This window comes from Lynx canadensis, chromosome A1, assembly GCF_007474595.2.
Source record: "Lynx canadensis isolate LIC74 chromosome A1, mLynCan4.pri.v2, whole genome shotgun sequence".
Lineage (NCBI taxonomy): Eukaryota > Metazoa > Chordata > Mammalia > Carnivora > Felidae > Lynx > Lynx canadensis.
Genome location: NC_044303.2, coordinates 235,090,763 through 235,116,043, shown reverse-complemented (window position 1 = coordinate 235,116,043; position 25,281 = coordinate 235,090,763). Strand labels below are relative to the sequence as shown.

Genomic DNA, 25,281 nt, shown 5'->3' with positions numbered 1-25,281 from the left:
CCCCTTCCTTGCCTGCCTCTGTGGGTCGCGTGCCCCACTCTGGGTCTCCCCACTTCCTGCCATCTGTGCCTGGAGGGAGGACCCTGTGGGATTGCCTGCCAGGCGCCTGGAAAGGCCGGTGCCCCTGCTTGCTCTGCTACTCTGCACGCTTCCAGCAGACCCCGTTTCAGGAGGGACAGAGGAGAGGAATGGGAAACCTCGGGAGCACTTGAGCTGTGCCTGCAGTGAGGTTTCCGCCGAGGCCCGCTGGGCCTACGCGACAGAACTTTTTGGCATCGAGAAGTAGCGCTGGTCGAGAACTTGGCTCCGGGCGCCGGCTTCCTCCAAGCGACGAGGAAGGTCACCACGACGTGGTTCTTCTGTAGCTTAGAAGGAGAGCCCTCGGCCCGGTCAGTAGCAAGGAGCCTTGGTGATGAGGAGCTGCTCAGGCTTCCTGTGAGTTCCCAGGACAGGCATTGCTGGAAAGATCGTGTCTGCGGCCCCGAGAACGGGTGAGCAGGAGCCCGGTGCTGCGGGAGCCAGAGTAGCATCAGCCAAGGCCATTACGGCCTTTGCGTGGTAGCCCGTGTGGCAGGCAGCCTGCACTGCTCGTTCCTTTCTGGGGAGGGGGCTCTGCCCTTAGGAACCTGACCTGGTGGCCCAGCCCTGGGGGGGGGGGGGGTTGCCGGTGTGCTCTCCTCCTGGAGTGAGGTGAAGAAAGAGAGTGGAGGAGGGCACGGGGATCAGTACAGGAACTTCCGAAGCGGGGAAGGCAAAACGCTGGTTCCGGAGAGCTCCGGACCGCTCTAGTTCGTGTTCTGCGTTTTGGTTGAACCGTCCAGCTTTTTGTTTTGGGAGCGGTGTGAGTTGTGCCCTCTACCCAGGCTTCTGACTCGGAGATGCAGGTGGGTGTGGACAGGCTCACGGGCCCTGCGCATCCCAGCCTCTGCCCCTTCCCTTTCCCCATGCCCTCCCCTCCTCACCCCCGGCCCAGCAGTGCGTTGTTACTTTGCCCGGCTTGGTCCTGAATCCTTCAGAAACCTCCTTGAAGGCGAAGAGAAGGCCCGGGTAAGAGGGCGGGAGCGTGGACCGCAGAACTTGGCCATGTCCTGAGAGGTGCCCTGGGAAGTCCCGGGAAGAGCGCAGGGGAACGAGGCAAAGCCTCCAGCTCCTGGCAGGCACCTGCAGGCCTGCGCCCCGCCCAGGCTTCCCAAGGGCTTTGGCCCTCGGCAGGTCTTCTCTGGCGTGCCTCGCTGGGGCCACATCCTCTCTGCGGGGTACTCGGCAATGTTTAATTTTTTGACATCTATTCACTCAGAGAAAGACCGCTCTCGATCTGAAGTTGGTGAGAGACGGACACATGTCGCTCAGAGGATGTGGTCAGCCACGCTGGCCTTGTTACTCCACGTGTGCTCTCTTCGCTCTGTTCTGAGAGCCAGCCTGGAGGCGCGCCCGGCATCCCTCGTCCCCCTCTGTGCTTGCGGCCTGACTTGGCATGCCGGACGTAGGGCCCGGCACTCCCTCCTGCAGCATGGTCCTGCGGGGACCCAGTGGGAGGGCACAGGTGAGACCCGCGGGGCCGCCGCAGACCCCAGCGTGCCTTGCCCGCACACCCCGAGTGATGCATGGCAGAGGTTAGTGCGAGACCTTCCTCAGAAGGTGATGGGCGCGTGGGGGGCCTCAGTGGCTCAGTTGGTTAAGCATTTGATTTTGATTTGATTTTCTTGATTTTGGCTCAGGTCATGATCTCAGGGTTCCTGGGTTCGAGCCCCATGTCAGCCCGTGCGCTGACAGCGTGGAGCCTGCTTGGGATTCTCTCTCGCGCCCTCTGCCCCGCTCCCCCATAAATAAAGTTAACAAAAATTTTTAGAAGGTGATGGGGGTGCACATGGGCCTCCCTTCCTCATGCTTGTCCCCTGTGACCCCAAAAGTGTAGGGCCATAGATGGAAATAGGAGCGACCACATGGTGCACACGTTCCTGCTGCACCGGCCACATGAGATGAGCCCCCACCCTGGGACTCCTCCCCGCTTGCTAATAGCATCGCCTGGTCCAGCCCGTCCTGCCGGCGGCTGTCACTGCACAGTGATGTCGGGAAGCTTGTGCAGGGTGCCGCTCTGGTGAGGTTGGAAACACTTCCACCTGCTCCCTGATAAATGCCCACGGGCAGGGTGAGGACTGCGGACACGGGAGAGGGGCACCCAGGAGGAGGCGGAGGGCAGGACGGGCGCCCCAGAGAAGGATGGGGCAGTCCTGTGGGAAGATCGAGCCCACAAATGCTTCTGCAAAAACTGGCCTTGGTAACGCTCCTGCTGAGGACGTCTGAGTGGGGGAACGGGGACCCCGTGTTGCTGCTGTGAGCTTGTGACCAGAAAGCAATGACACAGTGCCGTTCGTGCCTTAGAAATAACGCGGCCTGGACTGAATGCCTTCGATGATGGTTTGTAAGTCAGTGTTTTAAAGTATCGGGTTCTCGTAATTTTAAGATTTGTACTTCAAGGTTAGGCCTCAAACCTCCTTTTGGTTGCTATTTGATAGGAAATTTGGGTTCCTGTTTTAAAGAGAGTCCCATACCTCCGATGGAAGGAGGGATGATCGTTATCTTTGGGAAATGAGGATTTTCTATACCTTGGTATACTTTGGTATTGTTTAGGATCTAGGTTTTGAGTTATGCAATAAAAGCGGGTTGTGAAAAATACAACAAACCGAAACGCCCTGTGATGCAGAGGTTGGGAAACCGGATTTCGACGCTGCTGCCACAACACAGGCTAACAGGTGAGGGGTAACTGCCTTGTGCTAACTACGTCCATAGGACATTGTGTAGCCACAGTGCCACCTGGAAGTTGCTGCTGGCTGTGGCTCTGGAGGGGCCCCTCCAGAAGGCTCTGGGCAGCCCGTCAGGGGGTTCTCTTTTCCTAAGGCTGCTGAGGGAGCGGGGCGGCCGAATAAAGGCAGACAGGTGATCTTGGTAACGGGGACAGTTGCCCCCCGTGCAGGTATACGTCTCAAGTGGGGTGGTCAGGAGCGCATTGTCCCTACGGTGTGGGATTTGCCCTGCAAAGTAAGTGTCTTATTTTAAGAATCCTGTGCGCAGTGTTGTTTTTTTTCTGTGTAACAAATGACCACAGACTTAGCGGCTTACACCAGTACTCGTTTGCTGTGCCTCAGACTCTGCATGTCAGAGGTTGGGATGGCTGGGCTGGGTTCTTGCTCAGCCTCTCCCCAGGCTGAAGGCAGACTGCTGTATTCTCAGCTGGAGCACAGGGACCTCTTGCAGACTTATTCCTGATACGGGCAGAATTCAGTTCCTTGCTGTTGTAGGACTGAGGTCCCCGATTCCTTACTAGCTGCCAGCTGGGGACCTATCTCAGCTCCTTGAAGCCATCTGCCTTCCTTGACTCCAGGTCCCTCCGTCTTCCATCTGGCAACAGTGCCTTGAATCTCTCTGGCCAGGTCTCTGCCCGCCGGAGGAAGCCCTGTGCTTCAAGGGCTCGTGTGCTCAGATCAGGCCCACCTAGGCGATTGTCTCTTTTCAGGGCATGTACTAATACGGTGGGACCACGGGAGTGATGGTGATGTCGTCTTAGCTACAGGTTCTGGGGGTTGGGGCCCGGAATCTTCTGGAGGCCGACTGCCACGTGTGGAGGCGTGCTCCTGTAGGTACACTTCCCTGCCTTAGGTGACAAGGAGGTTGTGGTTTTCTTTGCCAGCTCTTCTCTCCCTTGACTGGACTCCAGCCCATCATGATGACTCTGGTAGATTTCTGGTCCCTGTCCTCGGGCTTGTGTCACAACTGAACTCGGACAACCAGAGTGACTAGCTCTGAGTGCCTTTCTGTGCCTCTCTCACGTGAACTTCTCTTAAAATCTGTCATCAGAGAAAAGTGTACGTGGAAGCCGTGTGACTGAACGCACGAGAGCTGTAGTGACTGACGGACCATTCAGGAGGCATCCTGCATGGGCCCGCTTAGGAAAGCTGTCCTTCCTGTGGTGGGGTCGGGGGGGGGGGGGAGGTCAGGGGTGCTAGGTCATCCATCAAGCTGTCTCTGGAACTTCTACATACATAGCAGTCCGTCTTTGCTTTGAGAAGACGCCACACCACTTAGACGGCGGCCCAAGTTCGTGGGGGTGACCCTGGTTTCAGAGCCCTGTGCCGCCTCCAGGCAGAGCATGAAAACCCCACACGGTGCTTCCCTGGTCCCTTCCTGCGATTCCCTCTGCTCTGACACTGCTGACCTCTGTCCTCCTGCAGCCCCGGGTCTCAGCCTGCCTTCCCAGTGCCAGTACCCGCTGGCGGCCACCTCCCAGTGAGCGCCTGGTGACCGAGGGAGGGAATGAATGGCAGGATCTGCCCGCTTAGGTGAACAGATGAGGAGGGGCAGGGCTGTATAGTTGAAGTCAAATGCTGAAGGTAACTCGTTTGTCTTAGAACTTTTGAAGATTTGATGGCCAACCTGAAGTTATATTAATGCAGAACATTAAAATAAAATTGATTGCAGTTTATTTGCTCATCATCCCAAAGAGCGTGGTTAAACCAGTTTAATACCTTGCAACGTAGAACACAAAGCAGAAAGCTTTAAAAAAAAATCCTGTATTTGAAAGGCATCCATTTAGATTTAGCCAGTTTCTCTTTGTTATTGTAAAATTAATACCTAAGCCTGAAAAGTTAGGAGACACTAAGAGTATAAAGACAGCTTGCCCATCCTTCGGCCACCTGGCGCGTGCCCGGTGATCAACGTAGGGGGTCCTGAGCTCCCGAGGCCTGCTTCCCGTGTGTCGGTGGCCGGTGGCGAGGCGGGGCTGGGTCTCCAGGCTCAGCAGGCCTCTGCACAGGTTAGCCACTGACAGGGAAGCCTCGATGGCAGTGTCTTGGAGGTGCCCAGGTTCCCGTTGGCAAGGAATGTCTTTCACCGTCGGCGACGTGCCTTTTTATGGTGGGTCTGTGCTCGTTTTTAATTCCTAAACCAGCCGCTCCGTGGAACCGTTTGGGCTCCCCTGTGGTTTAAGACTGGAGTTCATTTCCTAAGTGATCACATGTGGATGTAGGTAGTTTTTAATCTTTCCGTGTGTGATCCTCCTGTTTCTGCGATCCCGTGGATCCGAAGGAGTGGCTGGGATGCAGGGGTCCGAGGGAAATGCAGAATCACATCGTTTCCTTCTTGCTTTGAACCCTTTGGCGGGAGTCTGTCTCCCACCGCTGAGGCGGGCCTGTGGCCTGGAGCTCGGTTAGCCTGCGTCCCGCACCCCAGGGCCTCGTTCCCAGGTTGGGTTTTGACCTCTGAGCCTCAGTTTCCCCATCTCTGAAGTGCAGTCTGCCACATCGCCCTCGCAGGATGGACCGAATAAAGGGGACTTGGAAGAGCCATGTGAGCTGTCACGTGGAGGACGGGGACGGCCGCTCCTTCCCTCCCCTTTTCTTCTCTCTGAGGAAATGGAAACCAAAAATTAGGCGGTGCTTGTTGCCAACTGGACAGAAAAAGCCTTTCGCTCCGGGTTTGAAAATACGAGCTTCCCCCTTCGGCCAAAGCTTTTCTCGGAGAAATTGCTAAAGCCTGAAGTTCCAAGTCCTCTGGGGCCCCTGCCATGCTGTGAAGACGCTTCTCCCTTTGAAGGAATTCTTCTCCGAGTTTAACAATTTAAACTGTGCCTAAGTAATGCGTTCTGCAGTTTTTAAATAAGCGTCTTTCCAGAGCTTTAACGGCACTCCTGATCTCTTAGGTCTGTCTCTGCATGTCACCTGTTTGAAGTCCTTGAGGGTTTTTTGTCCTGTGTTCATGGTAGGAGTGGCTGTTGTGTTATTTCTGTGAGCTCCTTGCAGCTTCTAACTTCCGTTCTGGTGTGGTGGTGCACACAGCAGGAAGGGGCAGGGAACTTGCGATGTAGAGCAGACTGTCCGGCGGAATGTTCTGGGAAGATGGAGGAGTTCTGTGTCTGTGTGGTCCAGTACAGTAGCCACCAGCCACGCGTGACCCTCGAGCGCTTGCAGTGTGGCTGATGCAACTGTGGGACTGAGTTTTAGTTACATTTAATTTTAGTGAAAACTTAGATAGCCTTGTGTTTGGACGGCACCGAACTAGGGTAACTTTAGATTCTTTATTTGAAACACAAAGTTTGATTCAGTAGCTGCTGCCTAAACGAGCCCAAACCTGAACAACAGCAAAAGCTGTGGTGCTCGGCCAGTCCCCACTGGGAAAGCTCTAGAAATTGCGTTTCGGAATTCCTAGCGTATATCCTCTTCAAAGGGCTGCTGTTTCGGTGGCACACGAAGCCTGGACTCCGTCCGTGGCAGGGTACCAGACGGAACGACTGCGTGTGGCTCAGAGCGTCCAGTCTGGCCCGTGGGCGGTGGTGTCAAACCCCCTCTGCCGGGCGCGTGCCGGAACCTGGACGGTCCCATCTTCCCTGTCACGCAGCGGCCACGGAGGCTTCGTGGGGCTCGGCTCTCTGCGCGAGCCTCCTCCCTGTGTTCTGAGAGCAGGCCCAGGAAATGGGAAATACCACCCCTGTCTTGCAGACAGAAAAGTAACTAACGCCTAGACAGGCGAACACGATCGTTCCAGTGTCGACGTCAGGAGCTCCAAGCAACGCTGAATGACGGAGACGTCTTCGTCTTCGCGGGCGACGGTTCGCAGCTCACCCTGCAGATCTGGCTCCAATGTGTTTGCTTTCCTGAAGAGCGAGATGGCACGGGGGAGAGGGAGGGCGAGGGGGCTGTGAGACACGGCAGATGATGACAAAGATGCTGTGGGGGAGGCTCGGGGACAGGGAGCCTGTCCTGCGGCCCTGGGAGCTGCGGTTCCTGCCTTCTGCAGACATTCCAGAACCGACCTGGAAGGAGCAGGGCTCCTCCCATCTGGAGCTTCCTTACGAGCTGCCATCTAGGAAAAGTGGAGCCCGTGATGAGTTGCTGTTTTAGCTGAACACAACTGAAGGCCAAGAGCAGGACCCGTGAGCATTTTTGGACTGCCTCCTCCCGGTTCTTCTTGACAAGAGCTCGTTTTAAAGAGAGAATAAGCTTTAGTAGATGAGGCACCTTGTCCAGGGTGCACCTAGAAAACCAGAAGGGCTGCAGCCCCATGGTGGGCCCGCTTGACCACAGAGCCCCTGGGCCTCGCCACTGCCCCTCCGGGAGCAGAACTGGTGTGCTCGGGTTAGGAGCAAGACGCGAGGACTTGGTGAATTGGCAGAGAAGGGAGCCATAGGGCAACGCAGTGGAGTATCTTGGTTATAGACATCGTCTCTAAGTTTAAGCAGAGATTTCTAAAACTTGAAGGACAACTCTGAGTGATCCAAAATACAGAAGAGGATACCTTACATGGTTTGTGAAATGCAGACATCCCGAGGTCTTGCTATAAGTGAGCTCCTGGGAAAAAGCTGATGATGAGTCTGTCTAGAGAGTTTGTGGCTCTATCAGAGACCGACTCACAAGAGATGCGAGGTCTGCATATAAGCACAACATAAACGAGCATGGAACGGAGACCAGTTCCAGGTGAGAATTTGTCACAGGTTAAAGTTTGGAATGAACTGAAGCTTGCAAAATTGGTAAGAGTGAAAATGGCCTTTTAGGATTGTGTTTGGGTAAAGATGGGCAGAAGTGAGAAGCTTGTGGTTGGGGAAGATGGCTCACTGTTCTCCAGTCTTCCTTCACAGGCGAGCACTCCAGTCTTCCCTTTGCTCCCGTCTAGCCAATGGCCTACAGCACCTGTCACTGTAATGATCATCACTGGCCCTGTTGACTCTCACCCCTTTGTGTAGCGGCTCCTGTGGCCCTCGGCCGGGAGAGGAGGAGGGTGTGGCTCCGGGCAGGGCGGCCCCTGGCTCACACAGCTGGCAGGTGCCATGCTGGTTTTGGGTCCCAGGCAGTCTGAGTCCACAGTGCGTCGTGTCAACCGCGAGACGTGCAGAGCAAAGAGGGAATTGTTCGAAGAGGTACGGCAATAGGAAGAAAATGATTACGTTGAATTCCAGTCTCTCGGCTTGCAGGTGGCAGCCTGAAGTTCTGCCCAGGTTCCGAACGAGGCAGGGACCCCGAAGGTGGGCTTCTGTGCCTTGATCTCCCCAGAAGGAGCCCGAAGTAGTTTCGGACAAACCCAAGTGTGAGGTCCTGGTGCTGTCACCCGGCATTTCGAAGTGACTCCTGTAAGCGGCCAGTGATGCCACTGCCACATGTGATGCTGTGCCTCTTACAGTTCTGTGTGCTGATTGCTTTTTTTTCTTTTTGATATTTTTTTAACATGTATTTTTGAGAGAGACAGAGCACGAGTTGGGTAGGGGCAGAGAGAGAGAGAGAGAGAGAGAGAGAGAGAGAGAGAGAAAGAGAGAGAGAGACACAGAATCCGAAGCAGGCTCCAGGCTCTGAGCTGTCAGCACAGAGCCCGGCACAGGGCTTGAACTCAGGGACCATGAGATCATGAGCTGAGCTGAAGTTGGATGCCTAACTGACTGAGCCACCCAGGTGCCCCTGTGCCCTAATTGCTTTAGAGGGCGTTTCCAAGAGTGCTTTCTGTTGATTTTTAAATAAGTGTATTATTTTATTAAATGGATTTGTGTGTGTTTGTGTTTTCTTAAAAAAAAGGAAGCTTAAAAATCATTACTTTCACCACCTGGAGAAAAGCAAAGTGCAATTAGGTGACTGCCATTGGGGACCTCTCTCTCTAAGCCCACGCACGGGTGGACACGTGGATTGACCAACAGAAATAGTTGCATTACCACTCACATCTCTTTAAACACAGTCACTACATTATTCATTTTGCCTGAAAGTGAAAGTAATGTTGAGCATCAGATAGAAATACTAGCTTTTGAGAGGTGTTGTGAAGACCAAGAACATAAAAAAAAAGATGGAAACCTTAAGTGGCTAAGTGCAAAAAGAGAGTAAAACTTTTGATGAAATCATAGCAGTTTGCTTCCTGCTTAACATAGAGATGTTAAGCCCCTGCTGTGGACTGAATCACGTCCCCCTTGAATTCCTACATTGTCGAAGCTCCAAGCTCCAAACCCCAGTGTGGTGGTATTTGGGGAAGGGGCCCTTGAGGGGGTGATTAGGTTTAGATGAGGTCATGAGGATGGGGGTCTCACCCTGGGATTAGTGCCTGTGAGACCAGAGGCCAGAGAGCTCCGAGGCCCTGTCCGTGAGAAGGCAGCCGTGTGCACCCCGGGAAAAGGGCTCTCGCCGGAACCTGCCCACGCCGGCGCCCTGATCTTGGACTTGCAGCCTCCAGAACTGTGAGAAACACATTTCTCTTGTTGAAATTGCCTGGTCTGTGGTGCCCTGTTACGGCAGCCTGAGCAGACTAAAAGAGCCCTTTTATACATCTTTACCTCCTGATTTGCATTACATTATTTGTCATCATGAGTTAAGCGTTTGTATTTTGTTCTGTAATTAGAATCGCTACCATTTACTGAGCCTTTACTGAGTGCCAGATCCTATTCTAAGTGCTTCGTCTGGATTCATTAAATCTTCATGACAGTGACGTGGGGGGGGGGAGGGGTGGGCACCGTGCGCATCCTCGTGTCTCACGTGGAACAGCGCAGGGCCCCGCGAGGTCTCCCAGCTGGAAAGCAGCAGGGCCTCTGACCCCAGGCCTTCTGGATGCCTGGTGACTCTGCAGTGCTGCCTGGACACCGGAAACCACAGTTTACAATCGATTAGTCTTGGTTTTGTGTTTATGTCAACTCGGTGCTCGCCACCAGGACTCTTACGGGGTTCCTGAAGATTTCCGAGTTCTCGGCGGGGTCGCTGTTTCCAGTGGGCCTCACCGAGGGTGCAGCTTCGCTGGCAGAGCTCTCAGGAGCCGTGCCTTCTTGCCTTCAGGTGCTGTCGTCGGCGTCGCAGGAGCAGATCCTGCTCCTCTGGCCGTGACCCTGGCCTTGCTCTGCTCTGGCCGGGGCGCCCCTGGTCCTCGCACCGAGCTCCGCTGAGCACCGGGGGCCCCCGGCAGCCCTTGTGCGTACTCAGCAGCTCTGCATGCAGAAGCCTCTGGTGTCTCTCTGGTATGTGCCTGCACTCAGGTCTCTAAAGGGGAGCTAACTGGGGCCATGTTCCCGGAGGCCCGCTGCGGGCCCCGGTGCCAGTCTCCCTGCCTCAACCTGGCCGTGTGTCTGGCTGTGGATGCTGTCCGAGATCGGAGGCAGGTCGGACTCCCCCGTGGGTGAGGGTGCTTCGCATTGGTCAGTTTGTCAGTCGCCTGTCCCAAGCCTTCCCCTCGCCTAGGCACGGTCCTCTGTGCCGCGGCTGTCCCAGCGTCGGTCGCACCCGCACAGCGGGCTCTGCCCTCACTTTAGGGAGACCGGCTGTGCCGCGAACGCCTCGTCCTCCTGTTAATGGGGTGTCTTTTCCCTCCGGAACCTTTTCCCCTCGGATGACTGCAGTCATTTCCTTCTACCCTGCGCTCGTTTTGTGGAACGAGGCTCCCGTTGCTTCGGCTCCCAGTCTGTGTGCTTACTGTGTGACCACTCCCTCCCCTCACTCTGCTGTTTGTCACCCGACTTCCTGGGCACGTTCTTACCGAGGTTTCTTCTCTGTAGAACAAGGCTCCAGAGCACACTTGTCCTGATCTCCGCTTGTGCCTGCCTCCCGACTGACTTCCTTGCTTCCGTTGCGTACTGGGTTCCTCTCTTTTCTTTGTGTTGTGTTTCATTTCGTTTCTTTTAGCTTTTCTTTTCGCTGTGTTCTGTTTCTTTTCTCTTTTCTCTTCCTCCCCCCCCCCCCCCCGGCCACCTTTGTGCCCACGTGGCACAAGTGTGTTCCTGCTGTACCCTTCCCACCTCACTGAGAAGCTTCAGCTCAGGCTTGAAAGGCCGTGTCCGAGGCCGGCCTCTCTGGGACCTAGCAGCCCTGCGGGTCTAGAGGAGAGGCTTGGGGGACTCGGCGGGCATCTTTGTGGGGGCTGGAGTCTTCCTGAATGACTCCGGCTTCTGCAGGCCTCTTGGGCCCTCTTCCTTCTGGCCATGGGGTGTCTTCACATGCCCACAGTCTTGTTTGCTCGGGAGTCAGCCCAGGGGAGCTGCCCCTGTGTCCCGGGCTTGGGCTTCCTCCGCTTCCCCAGGCCTCCCGAGTTCACCCTTGCCGTGGGGACCCTGCCGCATGTCCTTCTCCCGGAACGCTGCCCCCTGAGCTGTGGGGTCTGGCTGCTGCTGGCCCTGCGAGCCCAGCACCAGCCCCGGCCCCTCGGCACCCAGCCTCCGGCAGCACGGGCACGGCCGGGCTGTGCGTGTGGTTATTGCCTCCCCTCTCCGCGCTGCCCTCTCTGCTCTCCCAGACTTTGAGCAAGGGCCTTACTTACTTCGTCGTGCTTCCTACTCAGAGCCAGCAGCAGGGTAGTGCCTGCTGTCTCGTAGGTCTGCGGGAGGAAACTGGAGAGAGAGGACTTGCGTCTGCTTTCTGCACTTCGTATTGCCTTAAACCTTTGGATCCGTTAAGCCCTCCCCCTCCTCCTCTCCCCTCCCCAGCAATTTTCCAGTCCTGTTGTGCTTTTTCTTTCTTTTTTTTTTTAATTTTTTTTAACGTTTATTTTTGAGACAGAGACAGAGCATGAGCGGGGGAGGGGTAGAGAGAGAGGGAGACACAGAATCCGAAGCAGGCTCCAGGCTCCGAGCCGTCAGCACAGAGCCCGACGCGGGGCTCGAACTCACGGACCCGTCAGATCATGACCTGAGCCAGAGTCGGACGCTCAACCGACTGAGCCCCCCAGGCACCCCTTGTTGTGCTTTTTCTTAAAAACGTTTTCAGTCCTCTTGGAGGGACCTTGGGAGGTTGCTGAGCGCTGAACCCTCTCCCGAGCCTTAAAGAGGCTGTGGTGTCTCGCGTGGGCCCCTGACAGTCGGTCCTGTAAACTGGACGGGAGCAGTCGTGGCTGGCTGAAGAGTACGCATACGGTAAGTGAAAGTCCCGGGAGCTTTTCTCCTTTGGGGAGCGGACGTTGAACTGTGACACATGTGGTACCGGACGTGGGCAGGTCCCGGGGAGGCGAACGCGCCAGCGTGTGGGGTGGATGGGGGCTTGCGGCCCTGGCGCCGGGCAGGTGATGAGCGCCTGCCGTGTGCCTGTCTGGGGGGGCCACTTGGAACCGGATGTAGGCCTTACCCAGTGCCTTTCCGGTCTTGGTGACAGGGAAGGTGGCCTCACATCCTCCGTCAGGGGCGTCGGGACGACTTGTCTCCTTAGAACAGCACCGGCAGTGAGACTGTGCGTGCCTCTGGTCCTGCTGAGTGGTCAAGGCCAGGCAAGCAGCGGGTGGCGGTGGAGGGTGGGGGTCCCAGATTCTGCAGGAAGCACACGGGAGGGCGGCTGAGCGGGAGGCTCCAGGGAGCACTTTGCGCAGCGGGAGCAGAGGCCGCCGGGGCGCTGACCGGCCTCAGCTCTTTGTGCAGGAGCGCAGCGCCGGTGCGGTGTTGAACTGCCGAGCCTCCCGTCGGACGGGGTGATGCTGGTGGTTACCCGGGTCGCGCTCAGGAAACGTGTCCCGTGGTGCCTGCACAGAGCAAGCCGGTGGTACACGTCAGCTGATGAATGATACGCGTGTGGCCAGGGAGTTGTGGGGTTTTTCTCGCGAGTCCACGTGTAGCCTTCGGACCTCCCTCCACACGCAGACCTTGAGCAGCAGTGCCTTTGATGAGCTGGCCCAGCAGAGCGGGCCTGTCAGCCGTGCCCGGTGTAGGGTGGCCAGAGAGCCTCGCACACGTCTCCTCTGGGTTCATCCTTTGGCACCTGCGGAGGATTTTCTGGGAACGTGAGGGTAGTGTTTCCAGGAGCCCCATCCTTGGGTGGGCATTGTGGGGGCGGGGGGTGAATGCTGCGGTCTGCGGTAGCTTCCTGAACCAGTGGCTTGGCTGGCTCCGGAACCAGAACGTTAGCGATGAAGGGGCCTCGGAGCTGAGCGGGCGTGGAGTCTCCTCGAGAGTCGCGGCGCTGGGCACGGCTCTCTCGTGGGCTGACAGGGCCAGAGGATGCGCCCTTGCTGGTGTGCCCGAGACGTAGGGGCAGGAGACCAGGGTCTTAGAGAAGACTTACCACAGGTACAGGGATGTCTGCCCTAGAACCTTCAGAGGTAGAGAGGTGTCAGTTCACGAAGCTGATGGGATGGTTTTTTGGTGGGTTATGGTTATGAGAGCAGTAATGTACTTGTTGAAGAGACCTGGACAATAGGGAAGAGGAGTCACCCATGATTTTCCTGCTGGCACTCAAGTGTGTTTCTCTGCTGTTTTTAGTGCTACTTTAAATACACTGCACAGGTGTCATTTTGTATTTGTTCAAATCTAACTCGCGATCAGTGCTTCCTCGGTCATTGGAAAGAAAGCTCTTTTAAACAATTTAAAAACGTTATGTGGATGTACGTTACTCCCCGAGTAGAGTTATAGTCATGACTTTGCATTCTTTATAAAGGGACCCACGTTGCAGAAGTTTCTGCACAGGTTTCTGTATGTCGGATCACCTCCTGAGTGTGGCTTCCCAGCTTTGTGGCTAAATGCTGAAGTTCAAACTACACAGCTCTGGGTCTGAGTCTCGGTTGCATGATCCTGGGCTGGTTACCACCTGCCTAACGAATAGTTTTCTCATTTGTAAAGAGAAGACAGTATTTGCTTTGAGGACCGGGAGGCTCAAGAAAATGCTGGTAACGTAGACAATACTGTGTAGCATTCCGGAATATTAACGTTTTCAGACTCTTGCTAATCTTCCTCAAACGATGATTGTCTTCATGGAGGGTCGGGATCTCTGGAAAGAGGACAGAACGTGTAGCTGTGTTCATTTCAAAAATGGTGCAGCAACTGGAGCTGGCAAACAGGGCTCGGGATCTGGGCTTTTAGACGCAGCCATACGGTTCCCCCTGAGCACCCTATAGGTGGCCACGGTGCTTCCTGATTGTGCCGTGGCTGCCGTGCAAGTCTTGGTGGCAATGGCCTGAGCCAGCGCAGGAGAAAGCCAGCATACGTGGCTCAGCAGAGTGCCTTCTTGGCCTCTCCTTGCCCCCCAGCAGCTCTCCTGGCTGTGAGCTAGTCCTTTGACTTGTAGGTCGTGGATTGCACTGTGGGCTCTGTAGGGCACCAGTGTCAGGAGACTGAGCCCTTTGGTCATTTTTGCCCCTGATGGATTGTGGACGTGCTAATAAGCAAACGGGTTTTCTCCAGCTGGTACCCGTGGCATGGGATAGGTTCTCGGGGGTAATAATACAAAATGGTTCTGAGTAGCACTAACCCCACCACTGGACTTTCTATTGACTCAGCTTGTGAAATGCTGGGTTAGATTCACTCTGGTCTGTAGGAAGCTCCCGGGTGCCTCACTAGAGTTCTCTTTCTCGAAGCCATGTCAGAATATCCTTTCTTTAGCAGTGAGTTCAGGAGAAGTGCGTTAAATTAAGTACTTTTGTCATGGATTAATTATAAGCTCCTGGTGTCTGAGTTCTTGCTTTCTGTTGTGAGGGGAAGAGAAGACTGCTGTGGATCTGTGGTGTCTGAGTGGCCCCAGGGCCTTTGCTTGGCATGTGCAGTGCGCTTGGGTTTGCTTTGCTAAGGTAGAAGAGTGTCATTTCCTTTGCTGGCCTTCAGCTCAGGTTCTGAAAGGCCCTCAGACATCTGCCTGCACCAGGACTCACTGTCGGCCGAACGATCCCAGGAGGGGTCTTGGACGGAAGGGGATAGAAAGCGCATTTTTATTGGGAGCTGAATGTGCATGGGACCAGAGTTACAGCATTGATGATTCCAAAGCTGCAGCGCCCTTCTGGCCTGGCTGTTTTGTGAACGCTAGCTGGGTTTGGCCCCTTCAACCTGGGTTGGCCGTGGCCTGCCCCACGGCAGCTGTGCCCTCCCAGCCCATCCTGCCTGCCCACCCCAGGGAGGTACCTCCTCTTCCTCTCTGTTGCTCTCAACCCCCTCCCTTTGTAGCAGCTTCCCAAGGGCCTCGCTCTTCCACTCACATGTTACACCACGTGCAGGTCAGCTTTGTTCAAAGCCCTTCTGCGGAGAGACGGGGACACAGGTGGGTCTCCGGAGCGGGAGTGCTGGGGTGCAGGCCCTTCACGCAGGCTGACGGGAGCCTGGCGTGGAGCTGCCGCGTCAACAGCAGAAGTAGAGGAACGCCCTGGAAGCACTGGGTTCTGATCTGCAGTTCCGGTGGTTTTCCTTACACTTCTGAGCTTGTATTTTATTTTATTTTATTTTATTTTATTTTATTTTATTTTATTTTATTTTATTTTATTTTATTTTATTTTATTTTATATTTTGTTTTATTTTATTTTATTTTATCTTATTTTATCTATCTTATTTTATCTTATTTATTTTTTAAAATTTTTTAATGTTTATTTCTGAGACAGCAACAGAACATGGTGGGGGAGGGGCAGAGAGAGAGAGGGAGACCCAGAATCCGAAGCAGGCTCCAGGCTCTGAGCTGTCAGCATACAGCCCGACGCGGGGCTCGAACCCACAGACCGTGAGATCATGACCTGAGCTGAAGTCGGTCACTCAACTGACTGAGCCACCCGGGCACCCCAGTGAGCTTGTATTTTAAAAAACAAATACATTTTTGAAAGCCTTCTTCAAGGTTTTCTAAGTACTTGGTGCAGATGTTAATTGTCTTGTAATATAATTAAAAATAAATAAAAATGATTCATAATTAGTTCATTAACCGTATCCGTAAATGGGTAATTTAAAGAGGATCATTCACCCCCGAAAATAGAAATGATTCAGCCTTTCCCTCGTGGAAGTCTGCACTTGCCGTTGGCTTAGCAGCCCATTCTTTTCGGTTCGGATCTGAGTCAGCACCTCCCTCTCTGCCGTCTGTGCAGTGGGGTGGAGTCTGAGTCCTTCGTCCCCCTGCAGGTTCATCGGCGCGTGCTTCAAAATGGACAGACTCCAGTGGTTAACTCCAGATAGTTTCATCAAGGCAGTGGTTTTGGCAAAAATGTCGACAGTGAACATGTGGAGTCAAGGGGAAGGAGCTCCAGTTTATGAGAAACCACTGGCTTTTTAAGGCTTTTGAAAGGTTTTTTGTTTTGCTACAGTTTAAGTTTATGTATTTATTTTGAGAGAGAGCATTTGCTGGTGCGCAGTGTGGGGGGGGGGGCAGAGAGTCCCACGTGGGCTCCGCGCTCAGCGCAGAGCCTGATGCAGGACTTGAGCCCAGGAGCTGTGAGATCATGATCTGAGCCAAAATCAAGATTCAGACGCTTAACCGATGGAGCCACTCAGGTGCTCTGACGCTTTTGAAAGGTTTTAAAAGAGTTGGAGGAAGTGGGGGAGAGGAGGGAATAAGTTAACAGTCGAACGCAATTTCTGGTGTTTTCTATTGCATTTTCCTTTGTAATAGAAAGCGTGCTTCTCCCCCAGCATTTGGAATTGACCAGGTTCGTGGGGCATATGGTGAAGGTGTACTGGAACGCGTGGCTAACAGGACTGACAGGGACCATGGGGACCAGGGAGGGGTCTGGGGACCAGTGTTTAGGGTTTGAGACTTCAGTGAGCCAGGAACATCCACCCTGGTGGCCCTGTGGAGCACAGCTCGTATTTAGAGAGGCGGGTGCTTAAATCGGGGCTGCGTCCGAGGCCCTGTGCACGTTCGTTGGCATCCCTTTTCCCTTAAGGAGATGGTGACCAAACCCTCACCTCTGGCCATCACTTTCCTTGGAAGAAACTGCGGGATTTGAAATCTAGGGGGACAGGCAAACCCACCTGTGCTTCCCGCCTCCTGGGCCAGCATCGTTACTTGTTCAGCACATTTCCTTTGCCACTTTTCTTCCCGTGTGTCTTGCTTGCAATACGTTTGATCATCTTCGCTTCTGGCCCATGTGTCTTTGTGTCCGTTACCTGCAGCAGCACCCCTACCTGTCCTGCGTGGTGGGTACAGAGAAGCCACCTTTGGGCCACTTCGCAGAGGGTGCCGGGGCTGGGAGGGGGGGGGTAAGAGCTGGCTCTGCCTGGGGCTGGGCACCAAGTTCCCCCCCCCCCCCGGGGGAGGGGGGTGCTCGCCCTGCAGCACCTTCGGAACCAGCCAGCCCTCCTCGCTGGCTTCGATGCAGATTAGACGAAGTTGGGAACCATGTAAGCCCTCCAGCTCAGCTTCTAAAATCAGACGTCCTCCCGCAGTGGTCGTCTGTGTTCATCAGTAGCCCCAGGAGCTGCTAAATCAGATGGTTGGGTTTGCTAACCAAATAGTACATTTCACCCTCCAAGTAGCTCACTGGAGTTGGGTTTCATAGATATTTACAGCAACCATATACCAGGTGCTAAGATAGATACTGAAACATTACTGATCTTCATATTTGGTACTAAAAGCAGAATTTGCAAAACCGACTAGAAATTGAGCAGTCATTACGTTTTGAATGGGGTTGGACTCTTGGAAGAGAACAAACTGTGGATGAGAAGTGTCTTGTTTTTGAAAGAACTGTATTTTCTAATCCTTAGTTTAAGAGTACGCTGGGAAATGGTGCTTCAGAAGTCGAGTACTTTCATGATTAAAACTGAAATTTACTGAAAACTCTGCTCTCACCATTCCCGTCTTTCTTAAAATACCAGAAAATGCATCGTTCAGGGCTCTCTGCAGCGAGTGCCACGTGCAAAGGTGAGATCTTCCACATGGGATCTCAGAGCGCACCCGACCCGAATGGGCCGGGCGCCTTGCTGGAGCACCTGCGTTCCACCGCCCAGAGACGCACACGCTGCTCGCGGCCTCCTTTCCCACCGCGCCTGCCCAAATTGGTGATCCGCTTCCGATGAGGCTGCGACGCCACCACTGAGCAGTCAAAAGAGCAGTGTCACGGCCCCAGCAGCACGTACACCTGGCTTCTCTGCTTAGTAGGAAGTTTGCGCTGCGCAGAGGCTCCAGGGTTTGCGCACAGCTCTGAGGCTGGAGAGTGTGGCGGGGAAGGCGTCACGTTCCCGGGGGTCCTTGCTGTTACTCTTGTTGCCTCCCCGGGACTGGACGCCTTGTGGTCAGCTTCTAGTTCCTGCATTTCTTTGGGTCCTGGTGCCATTGTATGCAAAACCCTGACCCATTTGAAGTTGTTTTCGTGGGTCAGAAATATAAACTTCATATAGACAACTTCCTGGAGAGATCAGCTGACCCGAAAAAGATGCACCATTGTGAAATGTACCATGAAGGAAGAAAAGTGTTTAATTTTAAAATTGATCTGATGCCCGGGCATTGATTGAAAACTGCATCCCAGTTCCAGGCATGTTAGAACGTTGGGGGAAAAGAGTGCCTTCCAGTGAGACTGGAAGAATAGTCTGCCCAGTTCTGTAATTAGATCAGCGTCTTTGGAAAATGCCGTAATCAGGCACCATTGTTACTAACATCTTGTTAAGCTGTTAAGCCACAGTTTTGTAAATGTAACAGTAAGTATGTGTCTAAATTCTATCAAGAACTGTAATGTTTAGTTTTGACAGACATGACTCTCTCTTACCCGCTTTTAGCCCTGAGATTCAAGAACATGTGTTTTGGAGAAAGTTTGGAAAAGAGAGTCCCAAGACCTGTTAGAAGCTGCCTTGTCTTGTTTGTTTTTAATTGAGGTAGAGTGGGTATGCAGTGTTAGTTTCAGGTGCACAACATTGATTCACCAGTTCCCTACATTACTCAGATGTGGCCACCATCTGTCACCGTGCAGTTATTACGGTACCGTTGACTCTGGTCCCGTGGTGTACTGTTTATTCATCTCCGTGACCAATTTTATAATTGGAAGTCTTCCTCTTTTCATCCTTTTCACTTATCTGCCCATCCCCGCACCCCCCTCCCTTCTGGTAACCACCGGTTTGTTCTGTGTGTTTATGAGTCCACTTCTGTTTTTTCTGTTTGCTTGCTTGTTTTATTTTTTAGATTCTACATATAAGTGAAATCATATGCTGTTTGTCTTTATCTGACTGACTTCACATAACATGCCCTTCAGGTCCATCCTGTGGTCACAGATGGCAAGATGTCGCTCTTTTCTGTTGCCGAGTAATATTCCGTTGTGTAGGTCCGCCACATGTTTGTCCATTGGTCTGTCAGAGGACACTTGAGCTGCCTCCACGTGTTGTCTGTACAGACGGCCAACAGACACGCGAAGAGATGCCCAAATGCAAATCAAAACCATGATGAGATACCACGTGTCAGAATGGCTGGTACCAAAAGCACAAGAAATAACCAGTGTTGGCGCGAACGTGGAGGGAAGGGAACCCTGTGCACCGTCGGTGGGAACGTCAGTTGGTGCAGCCGCTGTGGAGAGCAGCGTGGGGGCTCCTTTAATGCGTACAGAACTAGCCTCTGATCCAGCAATCCCTCTGCCGGGTATTTGCCCAAAGGAAACGACACGGTGCTGTGAAAAGATCTGTGCCTCACTGTGTTCTTTTGCAGCGTTATTTACCACAGTGCGTTTTTGTCCACTTGGGCTCTGGTTGGAGGGTTGTGTGCGCCTGGTGGAGCCCCGCAAGCGAGACCGATCCTTGGGTGGGGGGGTCACTTCTGCTTTCGGGGGCTGCCAGGTCCTCCAAGGGTGAGAAGAGGGAGGATCTGGGGGATGAGACAGAGCCCGTGCGTGCAGTTCTGGGAAAGCTCGACAAGTGTGCCCTAAGTGGGGCTGCCCCTGCCTGCCCCGTGTCTCATTTAGCCTGGTCCTGGGGGGAGTCAGGAAGCGGCCGCCAGGGCCGCGCGAGAGGCCCGCTAGTTCGCGTGTGGCTGTTTAGATTTACGTTCAGGCAGATTAGAGCCCCGGGTCCGCGGTTGTGCACGTGCAGTACTACGTCCCGGGTGCTCAGTGGCCCTCGCACAGCACGTGCCATCCCCACGGCCAACCGTGTGGGGAGCAGGTACCCCTCCTTTCCCGGAGGCGACCTTGGTACCTGTGCGCCCCTTGCCGGTCTGCTCTGGGAGACCTCTGCCGGAGTCCACTGCCTCGTGTGGGGCAGATGGGAGGCCTGACTTGATACCCTCTTTTTTTTTCAGGGCATCTATATTCATCGTTAGAAAATGCACAAGGCAAAGAGAACTTAAAAATCACACTCTGGTCATCTAAAATGCAGTTGACTCTTTTGTGTTCATTTTTTAATTTGTATGATTAGCACGTTCTTGGAAAAAAAAAAAAAAAAAAAACCCAATCTGCATAGAAGTCTCGAGATTCGAAAGTGGACTGTTCTCAGGCCAGCCCATCTGAGTCTCCTGGGTGGGAAACGCTGTGAGCGTTAGCAGGTGGCCTTTTAGACCTTGTCCTGTGCTTAGTGCTGCACACAGGGAGGGGCCGGGCACTCGGACGCAAGTGGGGCCGGGTCTGTTATCAGTCTTCGTTCCAGCAGGCTGTCGTGGGATCTTCCTCACCGGGGCACTCACGTCTTCCGTGTTCTTAATGAGTGGACAGCGTCTCCTGTGGGACCAGGTCCGATGGCCCCAGTCCTGCACTGAGCAGGCCCTGCAGATTCTGGGGGTGGTTCAGGGTCTCAGCACAGGTTTCCGGAAGTGGAGTGACTGGGTCAGCCTTTTGATAAATTGTCAGCTTACCCCAGAGTATGCCAGGGCCTGGTCTTTCTGCAGAGTCGGATTCGTCCTATTTCTGCCACGTGCAGTTGCCGGTCGCTTTTTAATTTGTTTACTGTCAGCATGTTTTTGGAGAGAAGTTCTTCAGTCTCTGTGTTGTGATCGTTGTCGTTTTGTATGAGAGCGTAGAAAGGCCGTCTTCAAGTCTGAGCTGCTGATGGTTCCTTGTGGGTTTTTCCTTCTCATGTTTGGCTTTTTTCACTTAAAAAGTTCCACCCTGCATCTGTATTACATTCTCAAGTGTCGAACAAGGTGGGACTCTTACACCGTTGTTTTTAGGCTCCTGTTCAGGATTCACTTTGGCTACAGAGAACAGAAGTAATGGAGTGTTGGTGGTCCAGTCTAGATCATGGGGTTGGCCCACTGCATTCACCTGCCCTCCTTGTTCCATACCTGGGGCCTTTCTCGCAATCAATCACGTGGGCCTCTCTTCCCTTAAGAAACCTTGCCAGGAAATCTCATTAAACAATCGTAGTGTCCTGGTGGTTTTGAGATGCCCTCTCTGTGATCCGTTATAGAGGAGATTTTTCTATGATGGTCACAGCACAGAAATTTCCATGGAAGATTTGGAGACCGAATGCTGGTGGCTGACATTGAGCCCTAAGAGATCATGACTAATCGTAGATACGGAGACTTCAGTGTGGTTTTATGTAGATGTCTTGTCAGATGTGCAATGCCTTTGAGGTTTTGATGTGTGAGAAGAGTGAGCCTCCTCGCTTTTGTTGCTGTGTGGAAATGATCACGTGGACATAAATGATGACGGACGAAACTCTGAACCACTTTGGAGAATTGAGTGTGCTGCTGGATTCAGGGTCGGGAGTAACAGACTAATAAATTGACCTGTGGGGTGTCTGATGCCTGCAGTTGGGCCTGTGGCTGATAACACTTCATTGTGAAAGTGTATTGTCGACAACATAAGATGCAGTTTCTTAAAGTGATGAAAACTACGCGTAATGTTAGGCGTGAATAAAATAATTCAAACTTGTATTTAGCCCTGTTTGGAATGTTAAGTTTGGGTGTATTTCATGGGGAATGTAGATGTTAAATGACAAGGTCCTAAGCAAAGCATTCATTTAATCAGAGCTTGCTTTGATTCATCCCACACACTCCAGTCAGATGCTCCCCAGGAACCAGCACTGTTCGGGCGCTGGAGGCCAGGCAGTGAGCGGGGAGGCCCTCGCCACGCTGCGGGAAGGACTCAGGGGGCAGTGAAGGCGGGGGAGGGGGGGTGGGTGGGAGGGCAGAGGCGTGCTGCCCCCCTTGTCTTGTGTTTTTTGTTTTTTTCTTTTCATGTTTATTTTTGAGAGAGAGTGGGGGAGGGGCAGAGGGAATGAGGGAGAGAGGATCTGAGCGGGCTCCGAGCTGTCAGCACAGAGCCCGACTCGGGGCTCCATCTCATAAACCGTGAGATCACCACCTGAGCCGAAGTCGGACGCTTAACCGACTGAGCCACCCAGGCGCCCCTGTCCTGTGGTGTCTGTTGAATTGCTCTGATGGCACAGTCCTTTTCGGGTTGGGGTTGGGCGGTCGTCCCCTCCCTGCTCAATTCCCCCACCCTCCTCACCCAGTCCTGGGTGCCTCCTCAGCTGAGGGAGGGCTCCGCAAGGACCCTGCTGAGTAAGAGCAAGCAGCCGAGGGGGCTCTTGGGGTCTGCCCACTTGTGGTGATGGCTAGAGCTTCCTGTCTGTCTGGCCCATGGTGCCATCGCAGCCCAGAGCGCCGTGGTCCCCGCAGCTGCAGGAGTCGCACTGTGGCTCGCTGACCCTGCTCGCCTGCAGAAAGGGCCAGCGGGGGCTTCTCATCCAGTCCCTGCGTGCGCCGGGAGTGCCCTTCTTATTCCCAGAAGGCAAAGCAGGAGTCCTCTTGCTGTCTGGTCTCTGTCACAGCTGTTACCGGTTAGGCCCGGCGAAAGCCGCATTTCAGGTCAGTGCGTTGTCAGCGCATCTTCTCTTCTCGGCGGAACGCGACCCTGAAACCGGGAGGCCTCGTGTTGCACTTGGCACCGCTTCGAGCTCTGGGAACGTGGGCCTGCCTCGACCTCGTTGTTCATCTCTCCTGAAATGTGGGCGGGGGTGGGAGGGGAGACGCCAGGCAGCCCCGTCTCCTATCTCCAGCCGGTCAGCGGACCTGCGATAAAAGGACACGGTGTGACGCTCGCTGGTGGTGTCTGTGCAGACGACAGCGAGGGGTCCCTCCTGCTCCTTCCTTTTCTGGAGCCTTGAGGGTGATGAGGGCAGAGGCCTGGGACGTCGGGGGCTGAAAGTCTTAGGTTGTCACTTGAGTTGCACGCGGCTTAGAAGGAAGTTGATGGTCCTGGTACCTTCTACCCTGCGGGTGCCGGCCTGCAGTGACGTTTCGGGAAAGTGGCACGCCCCGTTTGCCAGATGTTTTCACGGGTTAGGCGTGTGGGATGTGGATAGAATTCCAGATGCTGGCTTGGGTATTCCCCTTCTGCGACTTGGGTCGGTCAGCTGTTTAACTTCTCTAGATCTGTGTCTTTATAATTTTGCCTCCAAATCTCATACCTCTGTCATCAGAGGGGTCCTGAGAGGCCCTGGAGCCCGTGGGCTCTTGTGCCGGCTCAGGCAGCAGCGTGCCTGGGTGGGATTTTCTTTTTTTGATTTCCTACGAAGCTGAACATGATAGACCTGATTTTAAGCTCCAGTGGTGGCCTGAATCTAACTGGCCTACATCCAGTGCGGACGTACCCAGGGCAGAGGTGTGGGGGATCGCCGACTGCCAGCTAGAGCCCCCAGCGAGCTTTCAGCGTCCTCCAGGAGCCTGTCAGCCGGCTGCTGAGTGTTAGGAACGGTCGCTGCACAGGGATTTCGGGGGTGCTGGGGCAGCGCTCCAGGCGAGGGAGTGGAGGGCCGATGTGACTCGTAAGGGGATGTGATGCCCCTTGCCTTTGTCACTTGACACTAACAGGTCCTGTTGAGAAGTGTCGCCGTCTGTCACGCGGACTGTTCCACTGGCTGTCGCGCTAACGTTATGTTGTTATCGAGCAGATTCTATTTTGTCATTTCTTTGTTCACTGATCAGACTTAGAGAGGAAGTAGGTGAATTGGATTTGTTTTGCTTCCCAGGATTAGATCACCTGCCCCATAATTTAATCCCTGAAAGTGACTGAGGATGACCGTATCTCCCTCCTGCAGAAGGAGGCTTCCGTGTAGATCCTTGGCCCTGAAACCGAGCTCCATGAGCCAGGGCCTGCCACGGGATGGGCTTTTCCGGCCGCTGCTTAAGGAGATCTCTGTTAAGGAGAGAGGGCCTCGCACTGGCACCGCGCCCGCGTCTGCTTGTGGGCCTCCTGGTCGGCTGGCGCCTTTGGGGGGCGTACCCCCAAGCGTGGTGGCAAGGGCGAGGGGGCTCTCGTCCCCGGGGTGCGGTGGGATCGGAGGCCTGGATGCCAAGCCGGCCCCGCTCTGCGCTCTGTGGACGGGCTTCCCTCGGCTTCTGAACGTGGTCCCCGTGGGGATTGTTCTGGAGGGTCCTGCAGGGCCGAGAGGAAGCCTCTGTGTCCTGGCAGACTTCCCCGAGTCCGCCCGTGGTGGCCAGGCGTGCCGGGCCGCCGTCGCCCACGGCGTGTTCATTCCGTCCTGTGCTTGCCGAGGGGAGAAGGGCTGGGGTGCTCTGGGCCCAACGGCTATTCCAGAGTCCTGTTGATCGAACAGCAGAGTGGACGTGGTTGACTTTCAGAGCAATAACGCGTGTGTTTTCTCTTTTGTCCACCAGACTTCATGAGGAAATAATTGACTTTTATAACTTCATGTCCCCTTGTCCTGAAGAAGCAGCCATGAGACGGGAGGTGGTGAAACGGATCGAAACGGTGGTTAAGGACCTCTGGCCAGCAGCTGATGTGGGTGCCCTGTTCACTGTGCTTCTGTGTCAGGCCGGGGCCTGGGCTCTCCTTGCCCGGGGCCGTGCTTCCCCAGGGGCGGCCCTGGGGGGGCAGCAGGCATCACCCAGGAGTTTGTTAGAAATGCACGTTCCCAGGCCCCCGCCTTGCACCTTCCGGACTCCGAAATCCGACCCCTTGCCCTCACTCCGCAAGCGTCCTGTGCCCACGGCCCCCATCCTGATGTGGGCCCCCCTCCTGATGGCCGGGCTGGTGGAGGGTGCGGCGGGGTGGGGGGGGGTCCCCGTGGGCACGGGCGGCCACTGCATTCCTTTCCTCTTGGAAGATGACCTCCCACACGGTTGTCTTTCAACCTCTGCGCCCTGGGGTTGGAGGGTTTGAAAGCAGCTCTGAAAAGTCCTCTGCCCTGAGCACTTGTGGGAAAGGCCAGTAATTGTTTCATCTCTCAATTTTGAGTTTTAAAAAACTCTTCTGCAGGGGGGTGTGGGGGGGCTGGAGGGCTGCCTGCTCGCACTGGCCTGTGCTGTAAGACGACCACTCTTTTCTTTCAGGTACAGATATTCGGCAGCTTTAGTACAGGCCTCTATCTTCCCACGAGGTGAGTACCAGGCTGCCCTGCACAGGCCGGCCCGACGGCCACTCAGCTGGGGCGGGCGACATCTGAGTGTGCGGTCAGGGCTAAACGCAGGCTCCTCATATTCAGAACCCAGGCTAGAAACGTAAGCTAAAGGAAGAGACGGCAGCACAGAGGGAACAGGGCAGGAAATAACGTTTAATCTAGTGTTATAATAACTGATTGCATTTCCCCTCTTGCGCTTGATTTGGGGTGTCGCAGAAATGCTGGCCGTTAGGAACGTAAAGACGAGCGGGAGGGCCATGGGAAGACAACGCGGTAGAGAAAACTCTGAAAGTTTGGGTGGTTTTTGAAAACTGATCTGATGTTTCAATGAAGATTCC

General features: G+C 54.4%; 1 protein-coding gene across 2 annotated transcripts in view; it reads left to right on the top strand.

The window, feature by feature from the left end:
- Positions 1-25,281, top strand: part of TENT4A (terminal nucleotidyltransferase 4A) — a 47,227-nt gene that overhangs the window by 3,217 nt on the left and 18,729 nt on the right. For both annotated transcript variants that reach the window (XM_030332782.1, XM_030332776.1), the window contains exons 2-3: positions 24,201-24,324; positions 24,876-24,922. In XM_030332782.1, coding sequence (XP_030188642.1) covers positions 24,201-24,324; positions 24,876-24,922 — 171 coding nt within the window. The remainder of the gene's footprint in view (positions 1-24,200; positions 24,325-24,875; positions 24,923-25,281) is intronic.